Source organism: Malaclemys terrapin, chromosome 10 (genome assembly GCF_027887155.1).
Source record: "Malaclemys terrapin pileata isolate rMalTer1 chromosome 10, rMalTer1.hap1, whole genome shotgun sequence".
Lineage (NCBI taxonomy): Eukaryota > Metazoa > Chordata > Testudines > Emydidae > Malaclemys > Malaclemys terrapin.
The window spans coordinates 45,785,217-45,803,977 of record NC_071514.1 but is presented as its reverse complement, the minus strand read 5'-3'; the positions used below and the strand labels follow the sequence as shown (position 1 = coordinate 45,803,977).

The following is an 18,761-nucleotide window of genomic DNA, read 5'->3' as shown; positions in this document are numbered from 1 at the left end:
GGCTCCCAGTGTGCTCAGTGGGGAACACACCAACTCTTTAACAGCTCACAGCTGCACAACAGTGTAAGAAAAAACGTGAAAAACACCTTACCCTATTGAAACATACCAGGTGATTTAGGTTGGTGGAATGTAACTGCCTGAGTTGAGGTCTATGCAAGATGTTGGGACTTCACTAAAATGATCTTTAATGATCTCAAGCAGTCAGGACCTCTATTTCCATTTCAGCTGGGACTGCGTCTCTGGCAGCATAGTGCCCCCTGGTGCCATGCTGGGCACTAGCTCTATGCTGACTCAGAGAGAAGAGTGCCACCTACCAAACCATGCACATCACATCCCCTCCCTCCCAAGGGTCCTTTGGAGGTCTGTCATACAAGCAGCTGGCAGGACTGCAGAGAGCATGGAGACTAGGAGCCATATTCTGGCCCCATATGCTGCTCCAGCAGTGTATAGGGGCAAGGGAGAACTCCCAGCATAAACAGCCCCACACTGCCCTGCTCCTCAGCCCCCAGTGTTGGTGGCATGCCAGGGGTAGGAGGGAACACGGGGATTTGGGACTGCTGAGCAGTGCAGGGGAGGCTCCCATAAGACCAACCCTTTGGGCTGCTCCAGGTTACGGTGCAGGTTGCTTCCGTCCCTGCAGCAGCTCAGAATGCAGGCGATGTGAAGCCACCTTTGCCCCCCTGCTCCTCCCAGGCTGCACATTCCAAGCGGGACGTCTCCCACAGCCCAGAGCCTGCCCCTCTATGGACGCAGTCGTCCAGCTGGTGGAATGATTTGCCATGGACTCCTTTTGACTCAGCCCAAGATCCCCCTGCAGTGCGGCACATCAGCGAGACTCACATCAGCCAGCGAGGGCCAGATTCCTGCAGCACGGCATGGAGGCCAGGCAGAGGCCAAGGGGCCAAAGGAAAGGCCGGGAGACTGCTGCCTAGGCAAGCTCCGGGCCCCTTGACAGGCTGGGCTGGCATCTAGGGGGAAGATTTCGCTTAGTCCTCATTTTCCAGGACCACCTTCACCCTTCTCTAGGTTTTATGTGTGAGGCCAAAGCTCCAGCCTGAGGATCCGAGTTCTGGATGCCCAGGGCCTTTGGGCAGTAGGCCCATCCCTGCCATAATGCCCTGCTTGGCTCACCAGTGATGGTAACGGAGGCGTGGGTCTCCTGCTGCAGCACGGGGTTCCGCACCAGGCAGGAGTAAGTGCTGTTGGGCTCCAGCACCACACGGAGGATGCTCTGCACATCAAAGAGCCCTTCCTCATTGGCCACCTGGGAGGTGGTGACGTTCTCCGTGATGTTGTTGCCCTGGCCATCCTGCCAGAGCACCGTAGCCGCAGGGTAGCCGCGGAAGGTGTGGCAGGTCACCATCACCAGGTCCCCTGGCTTCAGGTTCTTGCTGGGCTCCAGGTTCAAGTTGGGCTTAGAATACAAAGCTGAAAAGGAAAGGAGAGGCGGTATGATGCAATGGAAGTTAGCCAGCTGGCCAGAGGGGGGCGCTGATGACTAATGCAAGGTCATTTCCCCTTCCTCCCCCATGGGCTTCTCACCCTACAGTCATCACACCACTGGGACCCAGGCCACCATTCCCAACCCACCCCTTCCCTGCGCCTCAGAAATACAGCAAAGGGCATGCTGGGACAACTTTCCCATAATGCTCTGTTGGGAGGCCATGGAGAAGATGACCCAGGGAGTTGGAGATGGGGGAGGGAGCTGCAGATGCCCCAGATAGCTTAACAGCCCACCAGGCAAAACGCTGAGCTATGCAGAAACACCCCACAAAGTGCAACCCTTCTGCACCCTCTCGCTGGACATCGGTCGGGCTCATGGCATCTAACCCCCCACCCAATATACGTGACACCTATTCACTCTAATGGGATCTGGGGGCTGAGAACGTACCCCCTTTCCCCTCCCCATAGGGGGGTTTCCGTGGACAGCAAACAGCATCTAGCACATCAGAGGCCAGGGCCAGCCAAGGGGGACTAGCAGGCTGGGGCCATCCATTTTGCATGCTCCAAGGGGGGTAGGGATAGCTCAGTGGTTTGAGCATTGGCCTACTAAACCCAGGGTTGTGAGCTCAATCCTTGAGGGGGCCACTTAGGGATGGGGCAAAATCAGTACTTGATCCTACTAGTGAAGGCAGGGGGCTGGACTCGATGGCCTTTCAGGGTCCCTTCCAGCTCTATGAGATAGGTAGATCTCCATATATTCTAACCATGAGGGCTAACTGCACTGAGCCAGCTGCAGGATTTTGATGCAGTTGTTCAGCTAAGCCCCACAATGGATTCCTGGGGCTAGCAGCTGGCATTCCCCAGGGGAAGGAGGGAACACAGGCTATCCAGGTAATTTAAATCCTTCCCGTCCCCATAGCATCTAAGAGGGGATCCCCGGGGCAGGGGAGTATAGCGGGAGGGGGTAGAGATGGGCCCAAATTGCGAAAGTGGGGGGTGGCTGGGAGCCCCACGTCTATCCCTTCCCAGAGCTGGGGAGGTTGGATTTGGGGTTCAAGCTCAGCCCTTATTGAGAGAGAGAGAATCACAAAACACAGCTCAGGACCCAGAACCCTCCCAGATCCCACCCACCCATGGCTGGGCTCTGGGTCAGGCAAGAGGGAAAAGAGACAGGAACTGCAGAGGAAAACAGGGCAAGGGATGGAGGGAGACTACGGGGAGCAGGACAGCAGGTGCTGTGGGAGGGAAGAGGGTGAGGGGATGAGACACTAGATTGCGGGGGAAACCTGGGGTAAGCCCCAGGTGAGCATGGCTCTGCCAGGGGACATGAGGGGCTGGGCCCTGCCCAGGTGTCTCTCCACAGCCAGCCCCTCCTCCCGTCTCTCACCGGCCACCTGCAGCGTCACCGCCGCGCTGCTGTAGCTATGGACCCGGACAAAGCAGGTGAAGCTGCCCTCATCGGAGATCTGCACCCGCCGCAGCAGCAACGAGACATTGCCCCGGGGCAGCTCCTCGTAGAAGAGGGCCGTGCGGTTGACATAGCCGCTGCCCTGGTCAGCCAGCTGGTCCTGCCCGCTGGCAAAGCTGTGCACCAACCGCTTGGTGTCCGTCAGCTGCCAGATGAGGCTGAGCTCGGTGAGGCTGAAGCTGGCATCAGGCGAGAAAGAGCAGTGGAGGACGGCGTCCCGACCAAAGAGGGCGATCACAGGGTCATCGGGGACCCGGATATCCACTGAGCCTGGCGGGAGAGGAGAAAAAGGCACATGACAGTGAGACATTTCTAAAAACACTGCCATGGCACAACCCCTCCCAGCCCACAGCACCATGCAAACCAGGGCTAGAGGCAAAGGGCCCCTGGACAACGAGAGGGTAACCTCAGCCCAGCTTTCCCTTCCCCTAGACTGGGAGGGGGCTTCTGGGGAGGTCAGGCTTTACCCCCCAGGGCCAAAGCACTGAGGTGCCTTTCCGTTTCCTTCTCTGCACATGGAGTCAACAGGCACTCCCCACACCAGGGTTTTGCAGGATAGTGCTGCATATACAGACACAACCATTATGGCCACCTCTGGGGAGGAACATAGCAGCTGCCTGGCAGCAGAACATAGCAGTTTAGGGCAGAAAGCAAAGGAGCACTCTGAACCCAGCTGGCACTGCTGGAGGGATTTGAGGAAGGCAAACTGTACAGTTAGAATTTGGCCAGGACACTACGGGTTAACAACCCTTCTTCTTCTGATCCTTAATGATCACAGTGGTCAGGATGTGAGCTCTCACCCAACAGCACAACATCCCCTACTGCTGGCCAGTGCTGGCTCTCAGGGAAGAATGCCCCCTACTGATTCACCAGCACTCTGTCCTGCAGCACTCTGTTTTGCTTGCAGGTCTCCCATCCCAGAAATGACCCAGCCAACCCTGCTTAGCTTGTGGGCGCTCACAGGAATACAGTTCACAGCGGTGTGATTGCAGAGAAAGCCCCATTAAATCACAGCATCCATACCAAGTCCCTTTGGGTTAGGGCATGACAGAGCTGAGCCAACACAGCCTGCCGCAGCAGGAGCCAGTCTCAGCCTGCATCACAGAATAGGCGCTATCCCCCACATCTGCAGCACTGCTGCCCTCAGCTGGCCACCACCACTAACTGAACCCTCTTCCAATGGCAGAGACCCAAAGATGGTGCCGCTCGAGGGGAATCGCAGGGTACAGAGCAGCTACCCAAGCCTAGAAGGGACCCTCTGCTCAGCTCAGCTCTGTATTGGTGCAGGGTATTCATGGCTGTAACTTCTGCCTGGGCAATGTGCCTGTAAGTCAACCCACAGCCTTCCTGCCAGCTCTGCGATATTGCTAGCAGCACGCCCTACAGCAAACAACCATCCTCTGTCAAAATCCTCTTCCTTCTAGGTCTCTCATCGCAACAGTGCGCAGCCATCCTGAAAGAGTAACTCAGCATCATTAACGAGGGCAGCGGTCTCCTTTTATACCCATGACTCTTGTCTTGGCTGTAACGGGAAGGTGCTCGCAGGGAAAGAGTCTGCAGAGATTTTACCCTTGGCTGCATCTCTGCTGTCAGAGGAATCTGGAGAGCAAGCTGATGTTAGCACGCTATACCGGATGTTATACCGACAAAGATTCAAACCAATCGCTGAAGTGACAATAGAGGTATCGGCCCCAAAACATTATTATTGATATTCCACCAGTGCCCAGTGGCTCCAGCTGAGATCAGGGCCCCATTGTGCTAGGCACTGTACAATCACATAGCGAGACAGTCCCTGCCCCAAAGGGCTTACAAGCTAAAGAAACAAGAGACAAAGGGTGGGAGGGGAAACTGAGACACAGAGCAGGGCTATGACTTGTCCATGGTCACCCAGCAGGTCAATGGCAGAGCTGAGAGGAGAGTGCATATCTCCCAAGTGCCAGCACAGTCCTTAGGCACCAGCTGTCTTTGGGCATTTAGGGGAACATTCTCAATGACCCATGTTCTCTCACTGAAGGGTGCATGAACGTGCATGTGTACACATGCACGCATGCTCGCTCTATGCTTTGCCCTAAAGCAGTAACCTGATTCTGGAGGAACACACATTGTTCTTTTCAACTCCATTACCACCATTCCAGAACCAACGTGACATTTCCTGTCTGTTCCCTGTGGATCTCTTTCCCCTCCCAAGATCTCATTCAAACAACAGACGATGACACAGCCCTGTGTGTGTGTCCCCACAGGAAGGAGTCGTTCTGAATCTGGCTCTATTGGCCCTGACCGTACTGCCTCAGGATGAATCCAATTTTGTACATTTCATAGCTCTGCCAGTTTCCCATCTTGTGGGGTTTGAGTTAGATGCCCATCTACTTCAACCAGCTCCACAGGTGCAACCATTCCCTGCCTCTGCAATTCTCCCAGCTGCCTTTCTCTGGCCTCCTGCCCAGCACAGGGGCAGGGTGAGCCTGCACAAATGGCACTTGCCCACCGCACACAGCTCTGCCAGCACAGCTTTTACCAATATCCCCGTTTCAAATATGGATTGACAGAAAACAGGGAGATCGGGAGAAAGGGGGATTTAGAAAATATCCATACGTGAATGAGGCCTGATCTACACTCCAGAGGTAGGTCAGCATAAGGCAGCTTACATCAACCTAACTCTGGAAGCGTCTATGCTACAATGTCACTCCCGTCGATGTAACTCACCCATTACGCCAACTTAATAACTCCACCTCCACGAGAGGAGTCGCGTTTAGGTCGACATAGTTAGGTCGACGCAGCATCGGTGTAGACACTGCGTTACTCATGTCAACTTTAGTGGCCTCCAACAGGTTCCCGCAATGCCCCACACTGGTCACTGTTTCGAACTCTGCTGCCCAGCTGCCAGGTATGCAGGAACATGCCCCTCCCCTTTTAAAGCCCCACACATTTTTGAAATTCCATTTCCTGTTTGGTCAGCATGGAGAGTTCACATAGCAACTGCCCAGCTGACCCTGCTGGCTCCGTGCAGCAAACATGCTCCTGCCTGGGCTACATAGGAGCAGGGGGATCTCCTGGGTCTGTGGGGAGAAGAGGCTGTGCTGGCACAGCTCCAATCCAGCAGTAGAAATGGTGACATATAACAAGCAGATCTCCCGGGGGAAAAGGACTACAACAGGGACCCACAGCAGCGTTGTGTGAAAGCCAAGGAGCTGTGGCAGGCATACCAGAAGGCAAGGGAGGCAGTCACTCTGGTGCAGAGCTGCAGATATGCTGCTTCTATAAGAAGCTGCATGCCATCCTCAGCAGTGACCCCAAGCTCCCCTTGGATACTTCGAGGGAGCTGGAGACACAAGACACGGTGGGGGGTTTCTGGGCTGGAGGCCGCGGTGGGGGGCCTCTGGGCTCAGTTGGGGGGCAGAAAGGGAGGGGCCTCTGACAGAAGGGGCAGGGCTGGGGCTAGCCTCCCCCAGCCAGCAGTTCACATGCCGCCCATGGGGATAGCTACCCATGGTGCACTGCTCTCTGCACCGATGCAAGCACTGCTAATGAGGACACACACCACTGACACAAGAAATGTGGTGTGGAGAGGCAAAGGCAATTTAATTACTCTTTATCGATGTAACTTAGGTCGACTTAATTTTGTAGTGTAAATATGCCCTGGGAGAGAGATGTTAGAGGAAAAAAGAGAGGGAGCGAAATATTTTAAAAGGAGGAAAAATAATGGACTAACTCATGCAAGGGGAACACAGTGGTTTAGATGTTTCAAGAAAAAACAAAATCTGAAAATTATTCCAGCTCTGGAAGGGGTGGGGAGGGCGCGACACCACTCTGGACTCCTACCATCCTGCAGCTGCCACAGGTGTCAGGCAATTAACAGGTACTGTGCAGCAGCCACATCAGTACTTGCAAGCTGGAATAAAGCCCAGTGAAAGATGTGTGTGACTCCTTCTCAGACACTAGATGGAGCCAGAGGTTTGACTTTATCAAACCTCCAGCCACGTCAGGGAATGACCCTACTTCAACTTCCTGTCTCTTCCTCTCTGGATGCCATCTGTGCTAGCCTTTAAATCAAGTTTGGGAAAACGGGACCTGCTAGATCGGGGTGGGCAAACTTTTTGGCCCAAGGGCCACATCTGGGTGGAAAAATTGTATGCAAGGCCATGAATGTAGGGCTTGGGCAGGGGGTTGGGATACAGGAGGGAGTGTGGGGTGTGGGAGGGGGTCCGGTGTGCACGAAGGGGCTCAGGGCAGGGGGTTGTGGTGCAGGAGGGGGTGCGGAGTGCAGGAGGGGGCTCAGGGCCGGGTTTTAGGGGGATCAGGGCAGGGGGTTGGGGTGGGGGATCCAGCCCGGCACCGCATACCTCGAGCTGCTCCGGGATGGCAATGGCACGCAGCGGGGCTAAGGCAGGCTCCCTGTCTGCTCTGGCCCCGCGCCGCCTCCAGAAGGGGCCAGCATGTCTGGCAGTGGCTCCTGGGGGTGGGGTGGGGCAGGCAGCTCCTCCGTGTGCTGCCCTTGCCTGTGGGTCCCACCCCCAAAGCTCCCATTGGCCACGGTTCCCTGGTCTTGACCAATGGGAGCTGTGGGGTGCCAGTGCCCACAGGCAAGAGCAGCACACGGTTCCCTCTGCCCCCCTCCCCTCCCAGGGGCCGCAGGGACATGGTGCCAGTCGCTTCCGGGAGCAGCGCGGGGCCAGGACAGGCTGTATCTGGCCTGCGGGCTGTAGATTGCCCTCCCCAGTGCTAGATGGTTCAGTACTGTCCAGTGCCCCCTGCTGTTCTGGTCCTCTCCTCCTCCCCTGCCCTCTGATCTGCCATTGCAACCCGTTCCCAACCCAGCTGTCACACCTGCTCCCCCACTGCTCCATTTGCACTATTCGACCAGGGCTGCAACTTCCCACACTCAGCCCTGTCCTGCCAAGCCTGCTGGGAACACCCACTGCACAGGCACAAACCAGCCTGGCTCCAAGCCCCCAAGCTGGACAAGAGTCACACCGCTGGAGCCTCTTCCCCCAGCCCCACGCTTCCATGGTGCATCACCAATTAGACAGCTCCTCCAGGACTTGGAGGTGGGACAAACGAAACCATCTGAATTCAGTTGGTCTCCCTGCCACACAAGATCCGTCTTTCGATCCCCTATGGCATTAGCAGAATGCGGGACTATATGACCTAATGGGGCTGCTCCGCCTCTGGATTTGATAGGGCTGCCCCACTGCTGGAGAATTCACCTTTGCCAACGTTGCTGCACAGGGGCCAGCCATGAGACGGCTGCAGAAGCTCCTGTGAACACAAGCACAGAGGCCACTAGTGCTACCAGCAATACTGGACCATGGCTCTGGACCTGCCCTGCAGTGGGTGCAGGGGGAAACCAAGCGACCTCTTTCCCAATGGTGTAGCAAGGGCTGCTGGTGAGCATGCTTCCCCCACCAGCACCATGCCTGCCTCTGCCCTTTGCTGCCAGAACATCTCCCACCCGCCCAGCATGCCCCATCCAAGAACCACTGCCAGGTTCTGTGACTCTAGAGAAGTCAAAACCTACCTGAGTTTACACCCAAAGTGGGAAACAAACACTATGTCGTGCTGAGGTTTCAGCCAGGAGTGGAAGCAACTGAAATGCAGCCAGAAAGACCATTCTCCTGACAGCCCAGCTGAAACCTGCAGATCTGGGAAGTGTCATGACAACATCTGTTCTCAGAGATTCCCATAGGATTAATTGCAGGTCCAAAGACTCTATTGTGGTTCATCAGTCCATCTGTTGATGGCCAACTCCCCTACTCACACCCAGCACGTGGGTGACAAGTAGTGTATTGCAGGAGGTGATCTGGCCCCTACTGCTGGAGTTCTCACCCCACATTTGCCTGTCCCCTGCCCAACAATTAATCCTATCCCCACCATTCATTCTGCCCCCTCCAGCCTCACCTCTGCTCCTCCTGGGGGTCTCCATCCCTCTCCCAACCCTGGGAAGGCTGCAGAATGGTCCTTCCAGGCTGGGGGGGAGAGGGGTAGCTCTAGAGGCTCTTCACCTGCCCTCTGCTCCTTCCCAGACTGGATGCTGCAGGGAAGAAGCAGGGGGAAGAGGGGCAGGGAGAGGAACCTTTCTGCCCCTGGTGTTCACAGGAGAGGAGGGAGCAAAGCCGCACTGAGCTGCTGGGCTCTTTACTCCTTCCTACTCCCCTGCGAGGGCCGGGAGCAGAGGGGAGAGACAGCCGGGCAGGAGGGTCTCACGTCATCGCCAGATGAGCTCCAGCCCTCTCTGAAATCCCGACCCTCACACCACACATCCCAGGAGTTGGCACCATGGAGAAAGGGACCGATCCTGTTCCTCACCAAGTCACAGTCCCCACTGACCCCAATAGGAATGGGACCTGGGCCTACGGCAGTCTGTGGAGATTGTAACTCAGGCCAGGTTCTCACTTGGGGCATTGGACCATCATAGTGTCCCACCTCCCATCCTGAAGAGCCCCACACTGCCCAGCCCCACTCACCGGCTGGAGCGAGCACCAGCAGGCCCAGGATGAGCAATGGGCAGGGCATCTGTGCTGCAGGGCGAGATCCCAGAGCGTCAGTGAGGGGCGGCGGGGAGGGGAGAGCAAGGCCCCGCGTGTCCTTGGCAAAGGGAATCTTCCCTCTCGGCAGGAGCTGCCCTGAGCTGAAAAGAAAGAGACACAACAATTAGCATGAACTGCCGTGGACAGCAGGGACTCCGGGCTGGGCCCACCAGGAACAGAGCTGAAGGCAGGGCTGAGCTCAGCCCCACCGGCACAAAAGAGTCGGCACATCAGCTCAGCCAGAGACCTGCCTCGGCCTGTGTCCTGCCACTACCTATCTCCCTGAGGGCTTTACACTGCTGCCCATCACTGTGGCATCTGAGCACTTTCCACATATAACAGCAATAGCAAGGTCCCTAGTGCACATAATGGACTTTCTGGCACTCTTCCTTCTTGGAGGGGTCAAACTTGGCTTGCCTCCTGCATCGGCTCAGACAGGCCATCGGCCCATACAACCCAGTTGCCGACTGTCTGGCCATTGGTTCTCCTAATCCAGTATTTCCCCCCGCGGCTGCACTAGCTCAGAGTGTGAGTGCATCCAGCTCAGGATCCCACCTCCTGCCATGCTCAGTCCAACCACCCGAGATGGCTGTGTGGGTCAGGCACTGGCCTGGGATTCTGGAGAGCTGCACTCTATTACCTGCTGCCACCGACTCCTGGCACAGCCCTGGGAAGGTCAGTTGGTCTCTGTGCTTTGGGAATAAACAGCCCTTGTCTTGTCTGGGGCAGGGGCAGGGGCAGTCTCTCCTGAGGCGTGCATACGGTGCCCATCCAAAGGGCCCCAACCTCAACTGGGCTGCTACATGCTACCAGAATGCAAATAATCCTGCCCCCAGCAACGGTCACTGTTACCAGTGATGAACACACTGCCTCTCTCGCCCACATGCTTCAAAGAGGCCAGGCTTGTCCGGCTTCGTTCCTGTCATAACTATAAAGGGAAGGGTAACAGCTCTCCTGTGTACAATACTATAAAATCCCTCCTGGCCAGAGACTCCAAAATCCTTTTACCTGTAAAGGGTTAAGAAGCTCAGGTAACCTGGCTGACATCTGACCCAAAGGACCAATAAGGGGACAAGATACTTTCAAATCTTGGTGGGGGGAAGGCTTTTGTTTGTGCTCTTTGTTTGGGGAAGTTGTTTGCTCTTGGGACTGAGAGGGACCAGACATCAATCCAGGTTCTCCAAATCTTTCTGAACAAGTCTCTCATATTTCAAACTTGTAAGTAAACAGCCAGGCAAGGCGTGTTAGTTTATCTTTGTTTTTTCAACTTGTAAATGTACCTTTTACTAGGGTGTTTACCTCTGTTTGCTGTAACTTTGAACCTAAGGCTAGAGGGGGGTCCTCTGGGCTCTTTAAGTTTGATTACCCTGTAAAGTTATTTTCCATGCTGATTTTGCAGAGATGATTTTTACCTTTTTCTTTAATTAAAAGCCTTCTTTTTAAAAACCTGATTGATTTTTCCTTGTTTTTAGATCCAAGGGGGTTGGATCTTGATCCACCAGGAGTTGCTGGGAGGAAGGAGGGGGGATGGTTAATTTCTCCTTGTTTTAAGATCCAAGGGGTTTGGATCTGTATTCACCAGGGAATTGGTAAAGAGTCTCTCAAGGCTACCCAGGGAAGGGAATTAGCTTTGGGAGTGGTGGCAGCGGACCAGATCTAAGCTGGTAGTTAAGCTTAGAAGTTTTCATGCAGGCCCCCACATTTGTACCCTAAAGTTCAAAGTGCGGAAGCAGCCTTGACAGTTCCCATCGGAACACGTGCAATGGGACAGACTCCAGCCAGCTTCAGAGCAGCCCAAGGGCAAAAGGAGTCACAAGACTTTGGCTGGCACACGGTAACCCTCCATACGTGTTATATGCCGTGGGGGGCTTTTATAATTACGTATTGCTCTCCTCCCCCCATTCTTTCTCCTCTCTTTCAGTCTCTGGGCACCACTTTTCACAGCCTACCCCCACAGAGCCAGGACCCACGGGTGGAGTCAGAGGTCTCTCCTCCAGGAGGCAGGGCAGCCAATTCTCATGAGCCTCGTGCTGTCGGTGGCTTGCCCCAACTCCTGGAGTCAAACGAATACAGCAGAATCTCCAAACTACAAAACTAATAACTACGTACTAGAAACTACAAAAAAAATAAAGGGAAAGTTAAAAAAAAATGGAAAGAATTTTTTTTAAAGAGTCCATTTCTGGCAGAGACAAGCCAGAAAGCGAGACCCCCGAAGGCTCAGAGAGCCAGAAATAGGCTGTTATTGGTCAAAATTGGGATTTTTAAGCCACTCCCATTATTTTTAGGGGGCCCAACTCAAGATTTGTGAATATGTGGGGCTGGCAAGCCTGAGAAGGGCTAAGCAGGCTCAGAGCAAGGCCTGGCAGCCCTGCTCGGCTCTAGGGTGCAGGAGCTGAGATAGCATGGGAACGTGAGGCAGAACAGTGAGGGCAGCAGGAGCAATGGAGGTGGGGAGAGGCCAGGAGGGGAGCAAAAAGGATCGTTGCCCTTTAAAGGCTTTGGTAGACCCATAATGCTTTCCCCTTCTCTTTGGGCCAGACCCTGGGGGGTGCTGAAGCCAAGGGCAGGGGAGGAAGCTCAGCCTCCCTCTCCCTGCCACAGGACCCAGCCCTTTAAGTGCTGCTAGGGAAGCCCACAAAGTCACTGGCAGAGTTTGCATTAAAAGGCAGGCTCTCCTCCCCTCCCCCACAAGGCAACCCCCTACCTGGACATACACAGTTCTCCAATGCTCCTCTGCAGTGGCCATGCAGGATGGACAGCAGAGCATGAAGCCATGGGGAGGACGTGAAGGGCAGAAGAAGAGACCAAACAGCCCTGAAATGAGTGTGGGGACCCCAAGACCTTTGTCCCATTGACACTGCTGGCAACTCTGGACTCTACAGCTGAAAGAGAACATGGCAAGCCCCAGATCGCGCACAGCCCTGCAGCCGGTGGGGCCCAGCAGTCCCCAGCCCTGCTCTGAAATTGAATAGCCCACTGAAATAACGTACATTGTGATAGCATCCTAGAGCTAGGGATCAAGACCTCACTGCGCTAGGTGCTGTACAGCATATATAAACCGGCTGGTGGCTACCCTGACTGGCTTACAGTCCAAAGGATGGCAAAGGGTACAGGCTGCAGCACAGCTGCTAGGATCCACTTCTCCTGCAGAGGGCACTGGTTGCCGCCCAGAGCCTCCCACATATCCTCAGTTAAATGATCCTGGGATGGTTTGAGAGGCCAGCCCAGAAATAATCATGTCACTAGCCCTCCCACAAATCCTTCATCCTGCCTGGCTTGAGCCCTAAGCTCGCCCTGCTGGGGAAGACCTGAGCACTTCATTTTCCGACCACCCTGCACCTCTGGTCCTCATTTCCTGGGTTAGACAATGCCCCCACACTTTTAGCAACACAAGCAGCCTGTCCCATTGCCTGAGCCCGATGGTCTCTCCTCCAGTCATCCTTCACTGCCGCCCTGCTGGATGCCTTGGTTTGCTTTAATTAGATCAACAGGGATTTTAGTGCCACATGGGGACTAGGGGAGATAAATTACATAGAACATCAAGCAAAGCATGCTGGGTAATTTGGGGAAATTAAAATAGAACAGTGGTCCCCAAATTTTTTTGGTCGCACCTCCCCTTACCCGGTCATGCCCACCCAGTAGCCTAGGTCTGGAGCTAGGGCCGGGGGCCGAGGCCAGGAGGCGCGAGCCAGGGCTGGGGCCAAAGCTGCAGCTGGAACCATGGCTGCAAGTGGGGCCAGGACCCAGTGGCCGAAGCCGGGGCCAGAGCTGTCGCTGGGACTGGGCCAGAGCAGAGATGGGGACAGAGCAGGTCTGGGAGGCACTTCCTCCCCACCCCCCCATGGGGGCTGGCCCAGGTTCCATTGTGCCCCCCCCCTCACAAATGTTCCTCTTCGCCCCCCTAGGGGGGCACACCCCACAGTCTGGGGACCATAGTAGTAGAACCTCAGAGTTACAAACACCAGAGTTACGAACTGAACGATCAGACACACACCTCATTTGGAACCAGAAGTAAGCAATCAGGCAGCAGCAGAGACACACACAAAAAGGTAAATACAACAGTACTGTGTTAAATAGAAACTATGAAAAAAATAAAGGGAAAGTTTTAAAAAAATAACAAGTTTCAGAGTAACAGCCGTGTTAGTCTGTATCCGCAAAAAGAAGAACAGGAGTACTTGTGGCACCTTAATTTGTTAGTCTCTAAGGTGCCACAAGTACTCCTGTTCTTCTTTTTAAAAAAATGTTTAACAAAGTAAGGAAGCCATTTCTGTGCTTGTTTCATTTAAATTAAGCTGGTTAAAAGCAGCATTTTTCTTCTGCATAGTATAAGTTTCAAAGCTTACTTCTAGGAGAATTCTGCACCACTGCGCAATGCAGTATTTTGCAGAAATTAATGTTCTGCACACAGAATTTCCTTCCTCCCCCCCCCAGAAACGGGCTGCAGTGCTGCTGGCCGCCACTAGGAGACGCTGGACCTGGCATAGCCCAGCTCACACACAGAAGACACTGCTGGGGGGAGGGGAAAGGAGCAAGAGGGTTCCTGGCAGCCACAATTCCCAGCATGCCCTGAGGGAAGGAGAGGGCAGTACACAGGAAACGCCATACAAGCCTAGGATCAAGCATCAGGCTGTCTCCCCCTCTGGATCCCTTTGCTTTGGGGGAACAGGGGTGGGGGCGGGAGTCTGGGCAAGGGGGGTCCCTCTTCCCCCCACGGCCCCGCCCCATGGCCAGACTGGAAGCTAGAACTGGGCTGTGGTAAGAGCCACCCAGGGAGCCCAAGCCACTGTGGGGAGCTCTGGACCCTCCACCTGCCATGTATGGGGGTTCAGGAGACCCGACAGCAGTCCCTGGCCTGTGTCCCTGCCCCCCCAGGGTGCGCCACCCAGGGCAGATGGAGGGTCCGGGGCTCCCCACAGTGGCCTGGGCTACCTGGGCAGTTCTTACCATGGCCCAGCTCCAGCTTCTGGCCTGGCCAGAAGGTGGGGCCCCAGAGGGAAAAGGAGAAGCATGGGGTGGAGCCCCATAGTAAATGGGGGCGAAGGCTCACCTCAGCCCCGCACCGGGAGGAGGCTGGTGCCGCTAGCAGGTGCTGCACTTCATGATTCCGGCGCCTCTGAGGTGTGGGAGGCCCAATTGTTCTTTGTGTCCAGAGTCCCAGTAAATCTTAATCCACCTCTGCCTGAATTTAGTTATTTCTTCACTGGAAAGTTTTAGATCCAGGTGCAAATGTAATCCACACACCTTCTGGGTGTGGTGTTCTGTCCCACCTAGTGGCACCGAGACCACTTAGAGAGAGATTAAATGAGTCGGCTCTACTGCCCTATCTAACAGGGAGTTGGCTTTTAGCTCATGCTGTAGAGGCTCATGCACTAAATTCCAGAGATCCCCAGTTCAATCCCGCCCACCAACAACCAGAATCTGTCGGTGTTACAGAGGCTCCTTTTAAGAGCCCAATTCTGCTCCCACCAAACCCAATAGCTAAACTACCACTGACTCCAATGGAGCAGGATCGGGACCTGCATATGCATTTCAGCTTAGTTTGATTTCCCATGGAATCAGAGCCAGTGCAGGCTGGGAGACAACGAACAGACAGAAAAGAGCAGCCACTTGGTTCGTGTCAAAAGCAGCCATTCACCTTTCATACCAGCACCTCCCCACCACATCAACAGCCTCTTTATTCAGCAAGGCCCAGGCATTTCCATGGGTTGGCTGGGACGGCATAAAGCCAGCAGTACCCAACAGAGCTTCCAGGCAGCACTTCCAACGGAAATGAACAGCAAGCCCAGGCAAGGAATAACACAGGATTTCCTCCAGCCTCTCCCGGGAGAGGCCTGCCACACCCAGACAATGGGAATCATTAATGTTATCTGCATTACACTAGAACTTAGCGGCCCAGAAAAGCCTCTAGAAGGGATCATGGTCCTACTAGGCAGGGCATTGTACAGACACAGAGAAAGAGACAGTCTTTGCCCTGGAGAGCTTGCAGTCTAAATAGACACGACAAATGGCAGTAGACAAGCCTGTCACAAGCAACCACTGTAAAGTATTCTCAAGAGGTTTACAACACAATCTAGTTCAGTGGTTCTCAACCTGCAGCCCAATCAGAACACAGCTGCGGCCCATGCGACATCCTCAGGGCCATACAGGTAGTATATATGTTGTGTGGATGTGGCCCACATAGAGAGCTGCATATGCAGCCCACAATGGTAAATAGGTTGAGAACTAAGGTCCCTGTAAGCTGCGCTACCATGCAGCAGCCATCTTAGTGCCACGCAGGAGCTCAGGGAACCCACCCAGGGATCTGCCATGGCCGGGGCAGGGCCGCCCCTCTCCCGGCCCCACCTAGCCCAGCCCCCAACCTGCCGGGTCGGCCCTCCCCTGGCCTGAACCCAGCCATGGCCAAGGCACCCCTCCCCCAGCCCAGACCTGCAGGGGGAGGGGCACCTATCCTGCGGCCCCAGCCCCGGAAGTGGCACCTCTCCCCCCAGCCCAGGTGCTGCTGCAGAGAGAGAGCTGGGGGGAGCCCTCTCTCCCCACCGTAGCCCTGCAGCACCCTCCTGCACCCCAAACCTCTCACCCGCACCCCCAGCTGGAGCCCTTACACCCCTGCACCCCAACCCTCTGCCCCACTTTGAACCCCTCGGCCCCACCCCCACCACATGAATTTTTTTATGTGCACCAATATGGAGGTGATGTGTCACACATCACCTCCATATTGGTGCACATAACAAAATTCATTCCGCACATGGATGGGAAAAATTAGAGGGAACACTGGCTGAGAATCACTGATCCAGTTCAACACAGCGTTAATAACCCCCTACCAGGGACCTACCAATTCTTTGCCAGGCTGTCGCTAAGACTCTCTGGTGCCTAAAAAGCACAGCGATCAGCAGGCACCCCTTTAGAGAGCTAACAATTGCCAGACCAGTATCCTGTCTCTGAAGTACCTGGTGCGGGCATAGTGTGAAAAACTGCTATCTGATGTAATTTGCTACCAGTAGTAGTTACTGATATTAAACTGCTATCTGACCTAATCTGCTATTGGTACGGGGTAGTGAATTGTAACCAGTAGCAGCTACTGATACCTAAGGTTATTCTTATTTGTCCCCCAGCCAGTCAATTTCCACCACCTGCTCACCCCCTGACCAACCCCTCCTCTGATTTGTCCCCTTTGCCCCTTTTTAACCCCTATAAAAAGCAGTCTGCAGACTCTGATGCCAAGGAAGGGCGGGGTGAAGGGCAGTGGCTTCAGCAGATGTTACTGAGCATGCTCAGTTTGTGGGAGCATGCTCAGTACACCCTAAGTAGCAAATTAAGTCAGACAGCAGTTTTTCACACTACACCCAGCACCAGATACTTCAGAGGAAAGGGAACCAATCCCAGAGAAGATAGTTATGGGATAACTTGCCCCTAAAATTAAATTAAATTAAATTAAAAGAAGATTCTTCTGACCCCATGGCCATTAGAGGTTGCCTTACGCCATGAACCATGAGAGTGTAGATTCCCTCCATCCAACATAACTGTGCATGTTCTTACGCACTGGCCCAGCAATAGAGGAGGCCAGCTTGGGCCTCCTCTCTTCAGGGTTGCACAGGCCAGCATGGCCCAGGCACAGGCTCAGGGTTGCTCTAAGTTGTGCCTCTGCTTCATAAACCCACTGGAGTATGCCAGGGTGGACAATCCCTGGGAAACAGGTCTGCCTTGGCCAGACCCCTAGAATCCCAACATACCCCTCCCTTCCTAGCCAGCCTCTGCCCAGAATGCCCTGTGGGTATGCCCTGCTGAGGGGGCTTGGCTCTTTGTTTCCGAGCTGCTGTCGCGGAGGTGTGGGTGCCCCAGACTGTGTGACCTGGTGCCTGCTCCATAGGTTTGGATAGTTCCTTCCTCCCTCAAGCGAGGTGGTTTAAGCCTAGTTTCACAGAGCTCAGCTGCTATCATGATGGGGGCGTGCATACTTTTTATTTTATTACCCTCTGAGTCCCAGTGTCCAGACCACACCTGTCAGCACCAGGCATGCTGGGAGGCTGTGTAGGAAAGCAACTGGAACAGACTATTCAGTAAGCCGCAAGACATGAATTATTACTAGAGATGGGACCAAACCTGAACTCCAACTGCAAAAGTTCCCAGACTTCAGATTTGCACTCGAGTGTGAATTTGCTGGCTTTGGGGTGGTTCTGATACTAATTTAGCTGTCACCGACATCCATTATTCTATAGACAGCCCAACTTTTGAGCAGGAAATCTATCAGGACAATGGGCCAGCACACAAGAGAAATACCAAAGCAAGAAGCATTTAGGCCCAGGTTTCTAAAAGATATTTAAGCACCTCTCACTGAAACCAACCTCACCTCAAATCAGCCCAGGAGGCCAGTCTCCACTGCCCACTGGTGACATTTTCAACAAACACCTTCCTGCTTTCTGCCACCCTGCCCCACGCACTTGCGAGTTGCTCCCAGTAAACATCTGCAAAGCTACCTCATTATCTGTCAAAGTCCCTCCTCAGCCCTGTGGCCTACAAAACAGCTCAGCAAAAGTTAGGCTGTCAGTGTGCAGAGACCACCCACCATGCTGACCAATACCGGTCATGCTGACCAGTACTGTCTCCTTGTTTTCATCTACTTCCCTGTGTCTATACCCAGCTGTTGTCTCTAACCCTTGGGGCAGGGTGGAACAGTCATTTTGTTCTGTTTGTGCAGCACCTTGCACAATGGGTCCTGGTCCATGTCAAGGGCTCCCAGGCGCTACAGTAATAAAAATAACCAATAATAACAATAAACATGATTAATAATCTGGCTCGTAGGCTCCAGCCTGCAAAGGGACCTATAAATATGGATTCTTACTCCTACAGGGTTCATAGCTGTAGGTCTCTTTGCAGGATCAGGGCTCTGGAGATCAAGAGAATGGGCATCTTATAAATACCATACACAGCCAAATGCAGGGAGAGACAGACAGAGCAACAAGATCTTACTCTGGATGATCAATCCACCCCTGGTTTCACCTAATTGGGACCACGCCAGGATTGTTACAAGGCAGGAGAATATTCACTATGTCCAAAATCATCACTATCCTAGAGAGAGGCCCAGTCTAGGCTGGAGCCAGGAACTCCTGAGTTCTCATCTCTCTGACACTGTGTCCCTATATCCAAGGTCTCGGGCAGCTCCCTTAGTGTCTCTGCCCAAATCACTATCCGTAAAGCATGGATGGTAAGACTGCATTCACCCAACTCCCAGGAGTGGGGACTGTAACATGCTTTGCAGGCGGAGAGCACCAAGCATGGCATCTAACCAGGGCCGCCCAGAGGATTCAGGGGGCCTGGGGCAAAGCAAT

General features: G+C 54.3%; 1 protein-coding gene across 2 annotated transcripts in view; it reads right to left on the bottom strand.

Moving 5' to 3' along the window:
- CD276 (CD276 molecule) overlaps positions 1-18,761 on the bottom strand; it is an 81,624-nt gene that overhangs the window by 35,280 nt on the left and 27,583 nt on the right. For both annotated transcript variants that reach the window (XM_054041740.1, XM_054041741.1), the window contains exons 2-4: positions 9,373-9,536; positions 2,831-3,181; positions 1,132-1,428 (exon numbers count right to left, since the gene is read on the bottom strand). In XM_054041740.1, coding sequence (XP_053897715.1) covers positions 1,132-1,428; positions 2,831-3,181; positions 9,373-9,421 — 697 coding nt within the window. In that variant the 5' untranslated portion in view covers positions 9,422-9,536. The remainder of the gene's footprint in view (positions 1-1,131; positions 1,429-2,830; positions 3,182-9,372; positions 9,537-18,761) is intronic.